The sequence below is a fragment of the Oncorhynchus clarkii genome, chromosome 9 (genome assembly GCF_045791955.1).
Source record: "Oncorhynchus clarkii lewisi isolate Uvic-CL-2024 chromosome 9, UVic_Ocla_1.0, whole genome shotgun sequence".
Taxonomy (NCBI): domain Eukaryota; kingdom Metazoa; phylum Chordata; class Actinopteri; order Salmoniformes; family Salmonidae; genus Oncorhynchus; species Oncorhynchus clarkii.
Window position 1 is genome coordinate 61,892,464 of NC_092155.1, and position 16,416 is coordinate 61,908,879.

At 40.8% G+C, this 16,416-nt stretch overlaps 1 protein-coding gene across 3 annotated transcripts in view; it reads left to right on the top strand.

The window, feature by feature from the left end:
* Window positions 1-16,416, top strand: part of LOC139416700 (spermatogenesis-associated serine-rich protein 2-like) — a 52,223-nt gene that overhangs the window by 17,113 nt on the left and 18,694 nt on the right. Inside the window, exons 1-3 of one of the 3 annotated variants that reach the window (XM_071165680.1) lie at window positions 4,003-4,152; window positions 9,024-9,361; window positions 13,416-13,495. In XM_071165680.1, coding sequence (XP_071021781.1) covers window positions 9,337-9,361; window positions 13,416-13,495 — 105 coding nt within the window. In that variant the 5' untranslated portion in view covers window positions 4,003-4,152; window positions 9,024-9,336. Of the gene's footprint in view, window positions 1-4,002; window positions 4,153-9,023; window positions 9,362-13,415; window positions 13,496-16,416 lie in introns of those variants that run through there. The other 2 variants (XM_071165681.1, XM_071165682.1) reach the window with 2 other exon arrangements.

Sequence of the window (16,416 nt, forward strand, 5' to 3'; positions counted from 1 at the left end):
GAACACTAAAATAACACATCTTAGATCTGAATGAATGAAATATTCTTATTAAATACATTTGTCTTTACATAGTTGAATGTGCTGACAACAAAATCACACAAATAATCAATGGAAATCAAATTTATCAACCCATGGAGGTCTGGATTTGGACTCAAAATTAAAGTGGAAAACCACACTACAGGCTGATCCAACTTTGATGTAATGTCCTTTAAAACAAGTCAAAATGAGGCTCAGTAGTGTGTGTGTGGCCTCCACGTGCCTGTATGACCTCCCTACAGCGCCTGGGCATGCTCCTGATGAGGTGGCGGATGGTCCTCCCAGACCTGAACTAAAGCATCCGCCAACTCCTGGACAGTCTGTGGTGCAACGTGGCATTGGTGGATGGAGCGAGACATGATGTCCCAGATGTGCTCAATTGGATTCAGGTCTGGGGAACGGGTGGGCCAGTCTATAGCATCAATGCCTTCCTCTTGCAGGAACTGCTGACACACTCCAGCCACATGAGGTCTAGCATTGTCTTGCATTAGGAGGAACCCAGGGCCAACCGCATCAGCATATGGTCTCACAAGGGGTCTGAGGATCTCATCTCGGTACCTAATGGCAGTCAGGCTACCTTTGGCGAGCACATGGCTGTGCGGGCCCCCAAAGAAATGCCACCCCACACCATGACTGACCCACCGCCAAACCGGTCATGCTGGAGGATGTTGCAGGCAGCAGAACTTTCTCCACGGCATCTCCAGACTTTGTCACGTGCTCAGTGTGAACCTGCTTTCATCTGTGAAGAGCACAGGGCGCCAATGGCGAATTTGCCAATCTTGGTGTTCTCTGGCAAATGCCAAACGTCCTGCACGGTGTTGGGCTGTAAGCACAACCCCCACCTGTGGACGTCGGGCCCTCATACCACCCTCATGGAGTCTGTTTCTGACCGTTTGTGCAGACACATGCACATTTGTGGCCTGCTGGAGGTCATTTTGCAGGGCTCTGGCAGTGCTCCTCCTGCTCCTCCTTGCACAAAGGCGGAGGGAGCGGTCCTGCTGCTGGGTTGTTGCCCTCCTACGGCCTCCTCCACGTCTCCTGATGTACTGGCCTGTCTCCTGGTAGCGCCTCCATGCTCTGGACACTACACTGACAGACACAGCAAACCTTCTTGCCACAGCTCGCATTGATGTGCCATCCTGGATGAGCTGCACTACCTGAGCCACTTGTGTGGGTTGTAGACTCCGTCTCATGCTACCACTAGAGTGAAAGCACCGCCAGCATTCAAAAGTGACAAAAACATCAGCCAGGAAGCATAGGAACTGAGAAGTGGTCTGTGGTCACCACCTGCAGAACCACTCCTTTATTGGGGGTGTCTTGCTAATTGCCTATAATTTCCACCTGTTGTCTATTCCATTTGCACAACAGCATGTGAAATGTATTGTCAATCAGTGTTGCTTCCTAAGTGGACAGTTTGATTTCACAGAAGTGTGATTGACTTGGAGTTACATTGTGTTGTTTAAGTGTTCCCTTTATTTTTTTGAGCAGTGTATATAATATTTAGTGTTAACTTGAATTTGTTCTGGATTTGGGGACTGTGAAGAGACCCCTGGTGGAATGTCTGGTGAGGTAAGTACAGTGCCTTCAGAAAGCTCTTGACCTTTTCCACATTTTGTTGTTACAGCCTGAATTTAAAATGGATTAAATGTAGTTTGTTTTTTGTCATTGACCTACACACAATGCAACATGGAAATATGTTTTTCAAACTTTTTACAACTAAAATGAAAAGCTGAAATGTATTGAGTCAATAAGTATTCAACCCCTTTGTTATGGCAAGGCTAAATAAGTTCAGGAGTAAAAATGTGCTTAAGTCACATACGTTGTGTTTAACATGATCTTTGAGTGACTACCTCATCTCGGTACCCCACATATACAATTATCTGTAAGGTCCCTCAGTTGAGCAGTGAATTTTAAACACAGATTCAACTTCAATAAGAAGACATTGAATATCCCTTTGAACATGGTGGAGTTATTAATTATACTTTTGGATGGTGTATCAATACACCCATTCACTACAAAGATCCAGGTGCCCTTCCTAACTCAGTTGCGAAAGTGGAAGGAAACAGCTCTGGGATTTCACAATGTGGCGAATGGTGATTAAAACAATTACAGAGTTTAATGGCTGTGATAGGAGAAACTTGAGGATGGCTCAACAACATTGCAGTCACTCCACAATACTAACCTAATTAACAAAGTGACTAGAAGGAAGCATGTACAGAAAAAAAATATAAAAAAACTGCAAAGCAATAAACTTTATGTCCAGAATACAAAGTGTTATGTTTGAGGCAAATCCAATCCAACACATTACTGAGTACCACTCTTCATATTTCCAAGCATAGTGGTGGCTGCATCATGTTATGGGTATCCTTGTAATCGTTAAGTCCTGGTAGTTTTTCAGGATAAAAAATGGAATGGAGCTAAGCACAGGCAAAATCTTACAGGAAAACCTGGTTCAGTCGGCTTTCCACCAGACACTGCGAGAAAATTCACCTTTTCAGCAGGACAAAAAACGAAGGCCAAATCTACACTGGAGTTGCTTACCAAGAAGACAGTGAATGTCCTGAGTAGCCGAGTTACAGACTTGATTTAAATCTATTGCAAGACCTGAAAATGATTGTCTAGCAATGATCAACAACCAAATTGACAGAGCTTGAAGAATTTTTACAAGAATAATGGGCAAATGTTGCACAATCCAGGTGTGGAAAGCTTTTAGAGACTTACCCAGAAAGACTCACAGCAGGAAACACAGCCAAAGGTGCTTCGACAAAGTATTGACTCAGGAGTGTGAATAGTTATGTAAATGAGATATTTCTGTATTTAATTTACACCCCCAAAAATTCAGACTGTAACAACAAAATGTGGAATAAGTCAAAAAAATTGCAAAATGCTTGTACTTCCTGGAGACACTGTCAGTCAGCTTAGCTGTCAGAGATATGTGTAAATTGATTATACAAACTATTTGGAATTTTGAACACAATATTGCCACAAAAACAAGAATTGATTCAGTCCATCTCTTCTCTACTTTGCACTGAGAGAGACTGATTACATTGAAGGGTAAGGTGTAACTCTTCTGGGCCGGCTGCAGCTTTTCTAGGTCCTTTGCAGCACTTGACCATATCACTGGGCAATAGCTATGATTAGATAAAACTAGAGTTTACAGAACTTGTTTCATTGAGCAGCCACCACTAGCTCTCTCTCTGTCTACATCGGGATTTACAATCCTATAATCTGCACAGGCCTACGTGCCAGAAATCTGGAATGTACCTTGTAACATCTCCGGAACCAGTGTGACATAATAATCTTATCTTCTACAATGTGTGTGACAATCAATCTGGAACACACCTTGCCTGGGATAGGTCTTTGCAGTGCTCAAAACATCAATGACTCTGAAAAGTTATAATATAGTCAAGACTATTGACACATAAAGATAGTATTTTCCCTCTCCTTCTAGAAATGATCAAGAATACATGTGTTGATCATTTCAATTATTTACAAAACATCTTAAATCAAGCCTAAATTAACTTTGTCCAAAGGTTATTTTGGTATGTGTGAGGTGCATGACCGATTTCAATCTGTTCAGGAGTGATGATGTGGAAGATGGGTTTCCACTAGTTATCACAGCCACAACGTCAAAATTGGCTATATATTTATGATATATTTTTGTAAAATAGCTTTTTATGGTTAGGCTAAATGTTAGCAGTGTGGTTAGGTTAAAAATCAAATTTTAACAAGATAAATAGTAGAAATAGGCTGGATTTATGACACTGTGGCTGTTGTTACTAGTGACGACCGAATAGACGTGCTTGTCCGAGTCCGTGAACTGTGTAATTGCAGACCACAATTAGGGGCTTTTTTTCTGATGTCGGCGTTTCTTGATGTCAAGTTACACCCATTAATGCTCGCCATTGGTCCATGGCCGTTTGGCGTTTCCCGTTTGGGGGGACAACAGTTGTTGACAACTGTAGCTAACTAACCTGCAACAATGTTATCTTAACGCCCATGTCAAGAAACGCCCCCAAATGGCGGTCTGCAATTACACCGTATTGGAGAGGCCGGGAAAATATTGGGGAGTGGAGAACACAGACGACTCGTAACGTTGCAGAAAAAGACACCAAGGTAGGAGCTTAATCACTCCAAAATACAATATTACATTTTATATAGCTAGCTGACAATCTTGTCTATTAAGTTAGTAAACAGACCCAGTTAGCTAGCTTGCTGTGTGTCAAACTGGAGAGCTAGCATTGTCAATGTAACGAGCTAACGAAGCTGCTGAGTTGAAGAATGCAGTGATACGCGGTGACTACACTGCAGTCTCGGGTGGTTTTGAAAATATTTACAGTAGATAGCTAGCTAATCCAGTAACGCAACAGCTACCGAACAGTTAATTTAGGATTTTGCACATTTATAAGGTTATTTTAATAAAGCGAGAATAGTAGCTAGTTCGCTACTAACTAACGTTAGGTGGTCTCTAGCCCTAACTATCTAACGCATTACCTAGCGACATTCCGTAGGTAAGGTGGTACCCGGTCAGCTAGTTAACGTTAGCTAACTCAATTAATGCACAACGGCCAGTAATGTACATAATTAGCTAAGTGATTTACAGTAGATAATTAGTTTGCAATGCATAAAATGAGACATTGCAAATGGGGTAGGCTAGCCAGGAAAGGCTAAGATGCAGTCACATAGATGGTAAAAATTAGTTTTTAGGCAACATTAGCTAACGTTACCTCTTGGGACTTGACTAACTAATTTGTCAAATGTTAGCTTTTTTCTCCTTAGAAGTAGGTCACGTTAGTTTCAGATGGTCTTTTTCAGAAGCTGGCACAGAGGAACGTATTACTATTGGGATGCAAAGTGTTTTAAAGGGGTAGTTTACCCAAATAACATGTTTCCTTACCTTTACTGAGAGGTATTGTCTGCAAGAGACTAATATATCAGATGTGTTAACTAAGTGCCTTGCTGTGGAAGCCCACAAAGGAATGTAACAATGGTTTGGGAAGGGATTCAAAAACAAATCAAATGGTTTACTCATTACATGCTATTAATCTCTAAAGTGGTTTGGTTGGTTGGGTCAGTGAGCACAAAATAATTACAATTTAGCAATTAAACACTGTAGTGATAGATGTGCAGAAGATGAATGTGCAAGTAGAGCTACTGGGGTGCAAAGGAGCACAAAACAAAAAAACCAATATGAGGATGAGGTAGTTGGGTGGGATATTTACAGATGGGCTATGTGTTTAGCGAAGGTCAGCCACCTGGAGCATACAGGTCGCAGTGGTGGGTAGTATATGGGGCTTTGGTGACAAAACGGATGGCATTGTGATAGACTGTATCCAATTTTTTAAGGAGAGTGTTGGAGGCTATTTTGTAAATGACATCGCCAAAGTCAAGGATCGGTAGGATGGTCAGTTTTAGAAGGGTATGTTTGGCAGCATGAGTGAAGGATGCTTTGTTGCGAAATAGGAAGCTAATTCTAGATTTAGTTTTGAATTGGAGATGCTTAATGTGAGTCTGGAAGGAGAGTTTACAGTCTAACCAGACACCTAGAATATGTGGAAAACTACAAATACCTAAGTCAGAACCGTCCAGAGTAGTGATGCTGGACGGGCGGGCAGGTGCGGGCAACGATCGGTTGAAGAGCATGCATTTAAGAGCAGTTGGAAGTCATGGAAGGAGAGTTGTATGGCATTGAAGCTCGTCTGAAGGTTAGTTAACAGTGTCCAAAGAAGGGCCAGAAGTATACAGAATGGTGTTGTCTGCGTAGAGGTTTGATGTATACAGAGAAAAGTCATCCCGAGAATTGAACCCTGTGGCACCCCCATAGAGACTGCCAAAGGTCCGGACAACAGGCCCTCCGATTTGGCCAGGTCGATGAAGACAGATGCACAGTATTGTCTTTTATCGATGGCGGTTATGATATTGTTTAGGACCTTGAGCGTGGCTAAGGTGCACCCATGGCCAGCTCGGAAACCAGATTGGATAGTGGAGAAGGTAGAGTGGGATTCGAAATGGTCGGTGATCTCTTTCTTAACTTGACTTTCGAAGACCTTGGTAAGGCGGGGTAGGATAGATATAGGCCTGTAACAGTTTGGGTCTAGAGTGTCTCCCCCCTTGAAGAGGGGGATGACCGCGGCAGCTTTCCAATCTCTGGGGATCTCAGACGATATGAAAGAGGTTGAACAGGCTAGTAATAGGGGTTGCAACAATTGTGGTGGATAATTTTAGAAAGAGAGGGTCCAGATTGTCTTGACCAGCTGATTTGTAGGGCTCCACATTTTGCAGTGCTTCCAGAACATCAGCTATCTGGATTTGGGTGAAGGAGAAATGGGGGAGGCTTGGGCATGTTGCTTTGGGGTGCAGAGCTGTTTACCGGGGTAGCCAGGTGGAAAGCATGGCCAGCTGTAGAAAAATGCTTTTTGAAATTCTCGATTATCGTAGATGCAGTGGGCAGCTGGGAGGAGGTGCTCTTATTCTCCATGGACTTTAGTGTCCCAGAACTTTGAATAATAATCATGTTTACATGGACACCTCTGAAATCAGGCTACTGATGATGGGACTTTTGATAAATGCAGAAAATTGCTAATCAAAATAAACTTCATGCCATAGTGACCATGTTATTTTTGCAAATACTTTTTGATTCTGAGTTCGGAGATAAGGTTTGTATGTGAAAACTGTAAGATGAATACCTACAAATCTTCACTTCATTCCTGCATAAGAGGGAGGTTTGCGCTACTCAAACTCCAATTAAGCTGTTTACATGTTCTAATAATTCGAAAGATTGATCAGAAAACCAAGTGATTTAATCGGTGTATGCTTACTTCGATTATTACCTTAAGCCAATTAAGATAAGCAGAGTAAGGTGTTTACATGACTGATACCATACTCTGCCATAGTTAGTTGAATATCGATTTATTAGTGTTCATGTCAACGTACTTACAGTGTGGTGTCCTTTTTGATTACACACAGCAAACTTAAAAAGCTGCCCAGATTCTAAACATAATCATTCTCTACATTTATTAGGTCTATTCATAAGGAAGCACACAGCCTGGCGTCATTGAGTCTCGTGTGGTATAATTTGTAGTCTCTGCAGTCCTAACAACTTTGATCAACACAGGCCCAAATTTCCAGATTGTGCCCTTTATCTGTGTGTTTTGTGAGTCAAGACCCTGCAGCACTGATTGAACTACAATGCTGTTCACAAGACAGTGGGTTGCCAACATCTTGTGTGATGACCCTTGTAAATTTGGCTCAGGCTTCAAAAGGACATCTTATTACAGTTTCATAAATTTGCTAGTCTAAAATTCTTCAGGTTTTAGAATCGAGGCTAATTAATTAAATATGTATTGCCTGGTCCAATTCAGTGTTTTGCCTAAATCAACACATGGTGTGTAACCTACTAGCACCATCCCTCTTGATAAACACAACGTGTCCATGTCTTGGCTTACTTGTTGACAGTGCTTATGGTTCGACGTGTTTAAAGGTGTGGTGGCATACTATGAAATGAGTGCCTGACTGTGACATGAAGGGATAATGAAAAGGGTGTGGATTTGCATAGTTTAAGTTTCCCTTTCCAGGACTGCTGAGTCAAATGGAAACCTAAGTGGGAAACAGCTGGCCCATAAATGACTCCACAGTTTGCTGAGGGTGGTGTTCAAGGTTCTCAAGTACTTGGCATGATCAAACTGATTATGGACATGGCGTCTGTCAGCAAGTTAACTTGGCATATTGGCTAGTGTCAATATGTATTGCTAAATCTTCATTGTGACAAGCTATCTGTATGTCTGATTTTTGAAAAATCCTAACTACCTACTCTAATACAAATTCAACATGATCACAGAGTACGTTTACATTCACACTAATTCAATATTAAATTGATTATGGCAAATGGCCGAGTATGACGTTAGTCACGTAAACGCCTTACTCTGCTTATCTTAATCAGCTTAAAGTTAAAATCGAAGTAAGCATACGCCGATTTAAACACCTGTTTTTCTGAGCAATCTTTCTAATTATTAGGACATGTAAACACCTTAATCAGCGTTCCAGAAGTGTATTTGAATGTGCCTCCACCGGTAGCACATTCCTTCCTCTAATGCACATAGTGAAGTGAGTTCGGGGGAAAAACTAAGTATGCATCTTAGAAATAGTTTTCACATGCAAACTTTATATGTCCAACTCGGAATCAAATAGGCTTTGCAAAAATAACATGGTAGCTGTGGTAGAACGTTTATTTTGATGGGTGATTTTCTACATTTATTTAAGTCCCATCAAGTAGCCTGATTTCAGATGTGTCCATGTAGACAGGATTATTGGAGAAATCGTTCATCTTCCAAAGCATGAAAACGTTTTTAACTATTATTAATCTGGCTATCCACAAACGTATTATTGAGTGCATGTAACTTCATATGATTTGTTTTGGAGGGTTTAACAGTTTAATAGTTATTCGTTTAGTTAAATTATTTTAAAACTGCATCGCATGTCTAGGTCAGGTTTAACTCACCCAGAGGAACTGAACTAAATCATGATTAAAAGGTTTCTTCGGCTGCATTTTAGCGAAACTGAAAATATGCTGCTGCCATGTACAATATTGAGTCCAGAGTGTCTAGAAGGATGTCCCAGACTGAGTAATTTATTTAAATCTGTTTTTCATCACGTTTTATGACTTTTGAGCAAAGGAATAGTTTTTTGTGAACGTGCATGACTATTTCCAGTTCTAGACAATGCACATGCATTGTCGTCTACATTTCAAGGCATTTTCCCTAGACTGGTCTAGTTATAGCATTAACAGCACCAATGTAATAGTTCTTCTCTGCATATGCTAAATGTTACAACCATTTTATTTTGTGTACATTTGTTGGGCAATATTAATTATGAACTACTAGGTTTTTTTCTGTCTGTTCACTTAGGTCATCTCATGCAACTCTTTCTAATCCTCTCTGCTTATGACATCAACCCAAGACAGTAACCTTATTTCTGTCTCATTTTTTAAGAATTGGATCAACTTTGGGGAGAACGGAGAAGAAAAGTTGAATCCAAGCCGAAGTGGTGGAGGCCTGATCTGCCCCGGCCTCCTTTAACCCCTCCCACTGCCAGATTTGTGAGCCTTTGTTGGCATCCTGTCTGAGGGGAAATCAAGGAGGAACATTTCTACACATGAAGAGCTGAAGTCTCCATTTAGGAAACTAGTTCAAACTGAATATCTGGAAAATAGTTTTTATTGATTTGTTTTTTACTTGAAGAGCTGTACTCTGGGGCACTTATCAGCTGTGACCTACTTACTTTTTGGATTAGTGGAGTTACAACATGGCGAAGAAAAACAGCCAGAAGGGTATGTATGCTGTCATTCGTCTCTGCTATTTGTTTTTAAAAACAGATAAACGAGCATTGAAAATGCTATAACCAGTGTTGGAATGCATTTTAATGTTGCATTGTAACTTTTTGGGCAACCCCCGGCCAAATTCACATAGACATTTTAGTTATAGATCTTTAATTTTCATTGAAAGCAAGTCTAAGAAGTGGTAGATCTGTTCTATGTTCGCTGTTTCTATGCTTCCCGTTAAATTTCGTCTTTGCGTCTTTTTAGTTTTGTACACCAGCTGAAAATACAATATTTTTGGTTATGGAAAATATATTTCACAGCGGTTTACATGGTACAATGATGGTCTCCACTATACTTGCTTGTTTTGTCACAAACTGAAATTAGGCAAACTATTACAATTTTAGCAACCAGGAAATGGTGGAGAGATTTCTGCATTGTGCACCATTTAAATATGTGAAGCTGATTCTCAAAGACACTTAAGTCAATCGGGACACATTTTTATAGGCCCTCCCTTGACCTAGTGATTGTGTCCTCCTAAATAAATGTTTGTAAATGGTGGAAGTTTCATCTGCTGCTCTAACTTGTGTTGCTGTATCTCCCTGCAAGAAGCAGTAGCCTAGCCCTAGATATGTTTGGTCATGTCAACTCCTTGTCATGCCAAACATTAATTGGCACATCTTATTTGGCATGACAAGGAGTTGATACGATAGCACACAGAGCTTGCATCAGGCTAAATAAGCAGCACTCAACAAATTGACAAGCGATTTAATCAAGTGGGTCTGTTTAGGCCATAGACTCATCTCATAGTAGGCAGGGCAAACCTGTTTTGGTGATTTCTGGTAGGCCTATATCATCAAAATAAATCATTCACAGCACGTTTTTGGACTCATGTTTATGCGCTGTTGAAACTACCACAACTCAACCACATGGAAACTGAATATATTTTTACATCACTGGTTGGAGGGCAACCTGCAGAATAGTCAGGTACTTTTTGGAATGTTGCATTTTGGTACGGGGGCCACCAGAACAGAAACACTAATGCAATTCTTTTCTCAATCCCTCCTATCGATTATCCCGTTGAAATCAATTACGCAAGAGGGGGGAGATGAGGTTCCACATCCTGTTAAAACTAACACAGCTATAAAAAAAAACAAGGAATCTGGGAACAATGTGTACAACTTTTTTTTTCACTGGTTAGGGGACAATTTTAAAGAAGACTGCTAACTACATGTTGAAGTGTTGCATTTTGTTTCAAGTGGGTCTCCAAAGCGGTCATTATAGCATATCACTTCCATGGATATCACGCTGAAATCAATAGAACAAGGGGCAAACGTTTGGGGTGTAGTGCTGTTTAAACTAACGCTATTCAAAGGCCACACGGAAACTTGGTTGGTTAGATAGAAGCCTTCTATAAATTCTATCTATATTTTGGGATGTTGATTTCGTGAAGCTGCCATCACGGTAAAGGGAACAAACTACTTTTTCTCTTAGTTAACTTCAACGAATCACGACCCGCCATACGATATGACGTGACTACAGTTGGCTTCTATGTAAGTGAAGGTTAGACTTTAAAATCCGTGTATTTGTGTGTGGCCAGCTACTTTTTATAGAGCGACCATCATGAATTATGACAATCAATAGTACACAAGATATTGATCTGCTTTAAGCAATTGATCTTGTCATTGTGTTAACTATAAACTTTTGTAGTAACATCACCAATCTGAGGTAAAAAGCATGTGTAATCCCCCCCCAATTTGATGTCAAAACATCAGCTTGTGTAATGTAGTAACACCTACTGTCCACATCAATGGAAAGTAGAGTAATTATACATTAATTAGATATGGCAAAATAATTATCTTAATTTACATTTGAGTCATTTAGCAGACACTGTTCTGCAGAGCGTCTTAGTTAGTGCATTCATCTTTAAGACACATATCTCAGTTCCTCTTGCTGCTCCATAGGCAAATACCTTGGTCTTGAAGTGGATGCAAGCTTTGACTGGAAGCCAGTGAAGTGTGCTGGGTGACATGGAAGGTTGAACACCAGGCGGGCTGCAGCATTTTAAGTTTCAGGGGTTGATTTAAAATAAAGCAAATGCATTTTTTTTTATACCCCAATCACATTTCAAATTTAACCATTTAGAGATGGTTTTTTTCTGTACAATTTGACCAGGTGCTCTAGAAGAGCAATTTTACCCCTTTTTCTCCCCAATTTCGTAGTATCCAATTGTTGTAGTAGCTACTATCTTGTCTCATCGCTACAACTCCCGTACGGGCTCGGGAGAGATGAAGGTTGAAAGTCATGCGTCCTCCGATACACAACCAACCAAGCCGCTGCTTCTTTAACACAGCGCACATCCAACCCGGAAGCCAGCCGCACCAATGCGCCGGAGGAAACACCGTGCACCTGGCCACCTTGGCTAGCGTACACTGCGCCCAGCCCGCCACAGGAGTCGCTGGTGCGCGATGAGACAAGGACACCCCTACCGACCAAGCCCTCCCTAACCCGGGCGACGCTAGGCCAATTGTGCGTCGCCCCACGGACCTCTCGGTCGCGGCCGGTTACGACAGAGCCTGGGCGCGAACCCAGGACTCTGATGGCACAGCTGGCGCTGCAGTACAGCGCCCTTAACCACTGCGCCACCCGGGAGGCCACTGGGGCTGAACGTTTGACGTCCCTACTCAAAGCTATGAACTCCTGGCAAATTTCTATTTTAATATCTGGAGGTTGCATGGTGGAAGTCCCATCAGATTTTCCTGCTCTGCTATTGTACTGTAGAAGAAAAAAAACATTGACTGTCTCAGACCAAACATCGTTGCCACTGCTGCTTTTGGCCAACCAAACATCGTTGCCACTGCTGCTTTTGGCCAACCAAACATCGTTGCCACTGCTGCTTTTGGCCAACCAAACATCGTTGCCACTGCTGCTTTTGGCCAACCAAACATCGTTGCCACTGCTGCTTTTGGCCAACCAAACATCGTTGCCACGGCTGCTTTTGGCCAACCAAACATCGTTGCCACTGCTGCTTTTGGCCAACCAAACATCGTTGCCACTGCTGCTTTTGGCCAACCAAACATCGTTGCCACGGCTGCTTTTGGCCAACCAAACATCGTTGCCACTGCTGCTTTTGGCCAACCAAACATCGTTGCCACTGCTGCTTTTGGCCAGAACCGCTTTTGGAAAGGATACATTCCAAGACATCTTATTGCGGTAGAATGGATCCTTTCAAACACAATAGTTGAGAGAGATGGACAGCAATTTGAACTGACATTCATGCAGTCCACATTGGATAGTATATACCCTTTTAAAGGTTCAGACTGTTCTAAGATAAAGTTAGGCTATTTCATGAACTTTCTGAAATAAAGCCATCCATTAAGGCTGTTGCAGAGTACTGCAAAACTGTCCTCTGGCATTCTTTGCTCATGCCACATGTCTTTGGGTTGCAGCAACCCATCTGTTTCTCATCTCATTGAGCTTATTTTGTTTAGGGCGGTATTCTTATCCGTCTGATGCATAAACCCCTGCTTTGCTGACTCATTCTGTTTCTAGAACTGTACATCCGTTATAACCGGTTCAAATTCAATGCAGATCTCAGATCATTTTGGGCCAGTCCAGATGCTAAGATTTCTTAAGACAAGTTTCATTTCTCTAGGGTTAGTTATTTTTGGTCCTATCCTAAATAAAGCCCATAGAAGTGATGTAAAATCTTTAGGCCTAGTCCTCAAGCACCTTATTAAAAAAGTTGTAAAACAAGTGCATATTTTACTTAAGAGGTCATCAAGCAAGCATCTTCTCATTATTCACCCAGTAAGGAAATGTCCAAGTCCTCCTGTCTGTTCCATATGATTTATGACAATCCCTGTGTTCTCAGCCATGGTTGACTTTCAACACAAATACCTTTGCATGTACAGGAATGACTAGGTATGAGGAGATCTTTGTTTGAACAAATGATGTGCTTATGCATTTACAATTTGTTTGGCAAATAGACCTAGGTCCAGCAAAAAACTGAGATTCCAAATCCACATTTATTTTTTCAAGCAATCTTTTCTCTCTTTCCCCTCAGATACTTCTGGGATGGTGTTCGACACTAACTTGAAAATGGTTATGTCCCAGGGAGGGGCATTTGAGAGAATGAAGGAGAAGGTAAGGACTGAAAAGGATCATACACCAAAATATTTCTCTCCTAGGTTTTAATACAATTCCAGTTTTGCTAGGATGGGCCTCTTTTTATATCTGTTGTGTAAATTTAACAGTAAAAAATAGTATGTACGTCTAAAAAATATTGAGATTTATAAACATGGCGCATACCATACACATGCAGGTTTTCCATTATAACCTAGCCTTCCTAAAACTTGGTATGTATGAACTAGGAGTATAGCCTCGCCTGAAAAATGGCATCATTCACTATGGTGACAATAACACCCTTTATTTGTTGTATAATTTGGAACTATTTGAATTAGTCTATGGAAGTTTCTAAAAATAAAAAGCAATGCTTAATTTTAGCACAATTCTGTGTAGGTGTGGGTGGAATGTTTTGATATTTTGCCATGACTTGTTCTATTTAAATATGCATGCTGACTATAGCGAGTGCCATACACTGTCCTTGCATTCTGCAAGATTAATGATATATTCAAAACAATTTAAAAGTAAATGCTACAGCCTAGTGTTTCCTCTGGAGAAAACAAAAATGCAGTTGGGGGGGAAAGGATGTAAAGGTTATTTTAACATATTGGTTCATGTATATAGCCTATGTATGATCCATACTATCAGGTATGCAATAAGCATTATCACCTGTAGCCCAATTAATGCAGCATAGTGGCTAGAAATAAATAAATTGGATAAATTGCCTAGATCCCAAATGTAGTATTTTAACTAGTTAGTATCCTATTTATTAATTTGATGTCCTATAAAACTTGCATAAACACAGTAAATAGAATGTAGGTCTGTCTACCTGTTAGGGTCACTTGGGTAACACGGCCTCTGCCTGTACTTCTCACAGAAACCACTATGTCACAACCCCCCCCCCCCAAACACTTTCCCTGGTTGCCACTTCTCTTGCTCAACAAAAAATGTAATCTGCCCCATCACTCCCCAAAAAGAGTTAGCGTGGCTTTTTTTTTTTTTTACCCCAAGTTACCCTACAATTGACCCATGTTACATTTAGCCCTACTCTTCCCTATGCACGCAGGGAAAATTGGGTAACCTGCTTAATTATGAAACTGCTAAAAACTCTTGGTTTAAAATGGTGCAGGTCACGCATATTTAGGAGAAAATCTGAGATCGCTCTCTTTTCAGTGGTGTAAAAATACTAAGCAATTGTTTTGCAGTATCTGTACTTTTGTATTTATACTTGACAACAACATTCCTAAAGAAAATAATGTAGTTTTCACTTCATACAATTTTCCCTGACACCCAAATGTACTTGTTACATTTTGAATGCTTAGCAGGACAGGAAAATTATCCAATTCACACACTTATCAATAGAATATCCCTACTGCCTCTGATCTGGCGGACTCACTAAACACATGCTTTGTTTTGAAAATGATGTCTGAATGTTGTAGTGTGCCCAGGCTAATAAATAAACAAGAAAATGGCATCGTATCGTAAGGTATCGTATTAAGGTATCGTATTACTTTAACTCAAGTATGACAATTGGGAACTTTTTCCACCACTGCCTCGTAACAAAGGCCATTTAAAACTGCTGTTTTCCCAGTGATTACAATAATTGTTGTGCATTGACTGCTTGTCAAAATGCATGTTTCCTATAGTGCTCTTAAATTGAAGGAATATTTTAGGAATATAATTGAGGAATATCTATCTCGCATAGAACACACAACAACAAGCCAACTAGGTAAATATTCTGAACAAAAATATAAACGCAACATGTAAAGTATTGGTTTCATGAGCTGAAATAAGATGCTAGAAATGTTCCATGCAAACAAAAAGTTGTGCACAAATTTGTTTATGTCCCTGTCAGTGAGCATTTCTCCTTGGCAAGATATCCATCCACCTGACAGGTATGGCATATCAAGAAGCTGATTAAACAGCATGATCAATACACAGGTGCACCTTGTGTTTGTGACAATAACATGCCACAAATGTGCTGTTTTGTCACAACACAATGCCACAGATGTCTTCAGTTTTGAGGGAGCAGGCAATTGGCATGCTGACTGCAGGCAGAGCCGGGCGGCCCTATATGCTCACTACGCAAGTTGCATAGGGCCCCGCAAATTACGCAAGGGCCCCGCCTCCCCCCGTATCAAAGCAGGTGTCAATGTTTACAACTTGGATGAGAGGATGAAGCGGAACTATTCTTCTGGTCACGAAAAGAGAAGGAAAGAAAAAACACCATAAGAGTGAATTGCGGGAACAGCAATCAGGTAAACCTGTTTTCTCCTCTCCAAGTTTGATGTCGGCAAATAACAGTAACGTTAAGTTGATGTGCTAGCTTGCAGTGCATCTCTTTAGTCTGTCTTGCTAACCTAACTGGGCAGTGCATCTCTTGTTCTGTCTGTCTTGCTTGCTCTCCAGCCACTTCCAGAGCTGTGTTCTGTGAATTTGTGCCTGACAAAAGTGAGTGAAATACAACTATTTATTACGTTTGATAAATGACAACGGTGTTTATAAACTGCAGCTCGGAAAAGATAACCACGTTGCGCGTGAACATGCACAAAATGACACTTGCGCTTTCTGGAAAGCGCAAGTTTCCAGTCCAGACAATATGAGTGTGATGGCACTCCTCATAGGCGCATGTCATTTTAAAACAAGACAATGATTATCTAGAGTTACAACTCTGGACTAATGCAAGATGGAAAGCAATGGATTGACATTGACTATTGATTTATATATTGAATTTTAAATGTTGATTAGCTGAGCAAACTGGGCAATATGGATGCACATCTCTCAGTAAATAATAACCATCAACTATTCAGCCAAGCCATAGTATTGTATATTTGAAAATGTATAAATGGAAATCTGGGGGAGCCAGTTGGAATGGGCTTGATGCAGCTGATAAAATTAATAATATTGTTATTGATAATTTACAGGTGCTATGCTTAAGTTTG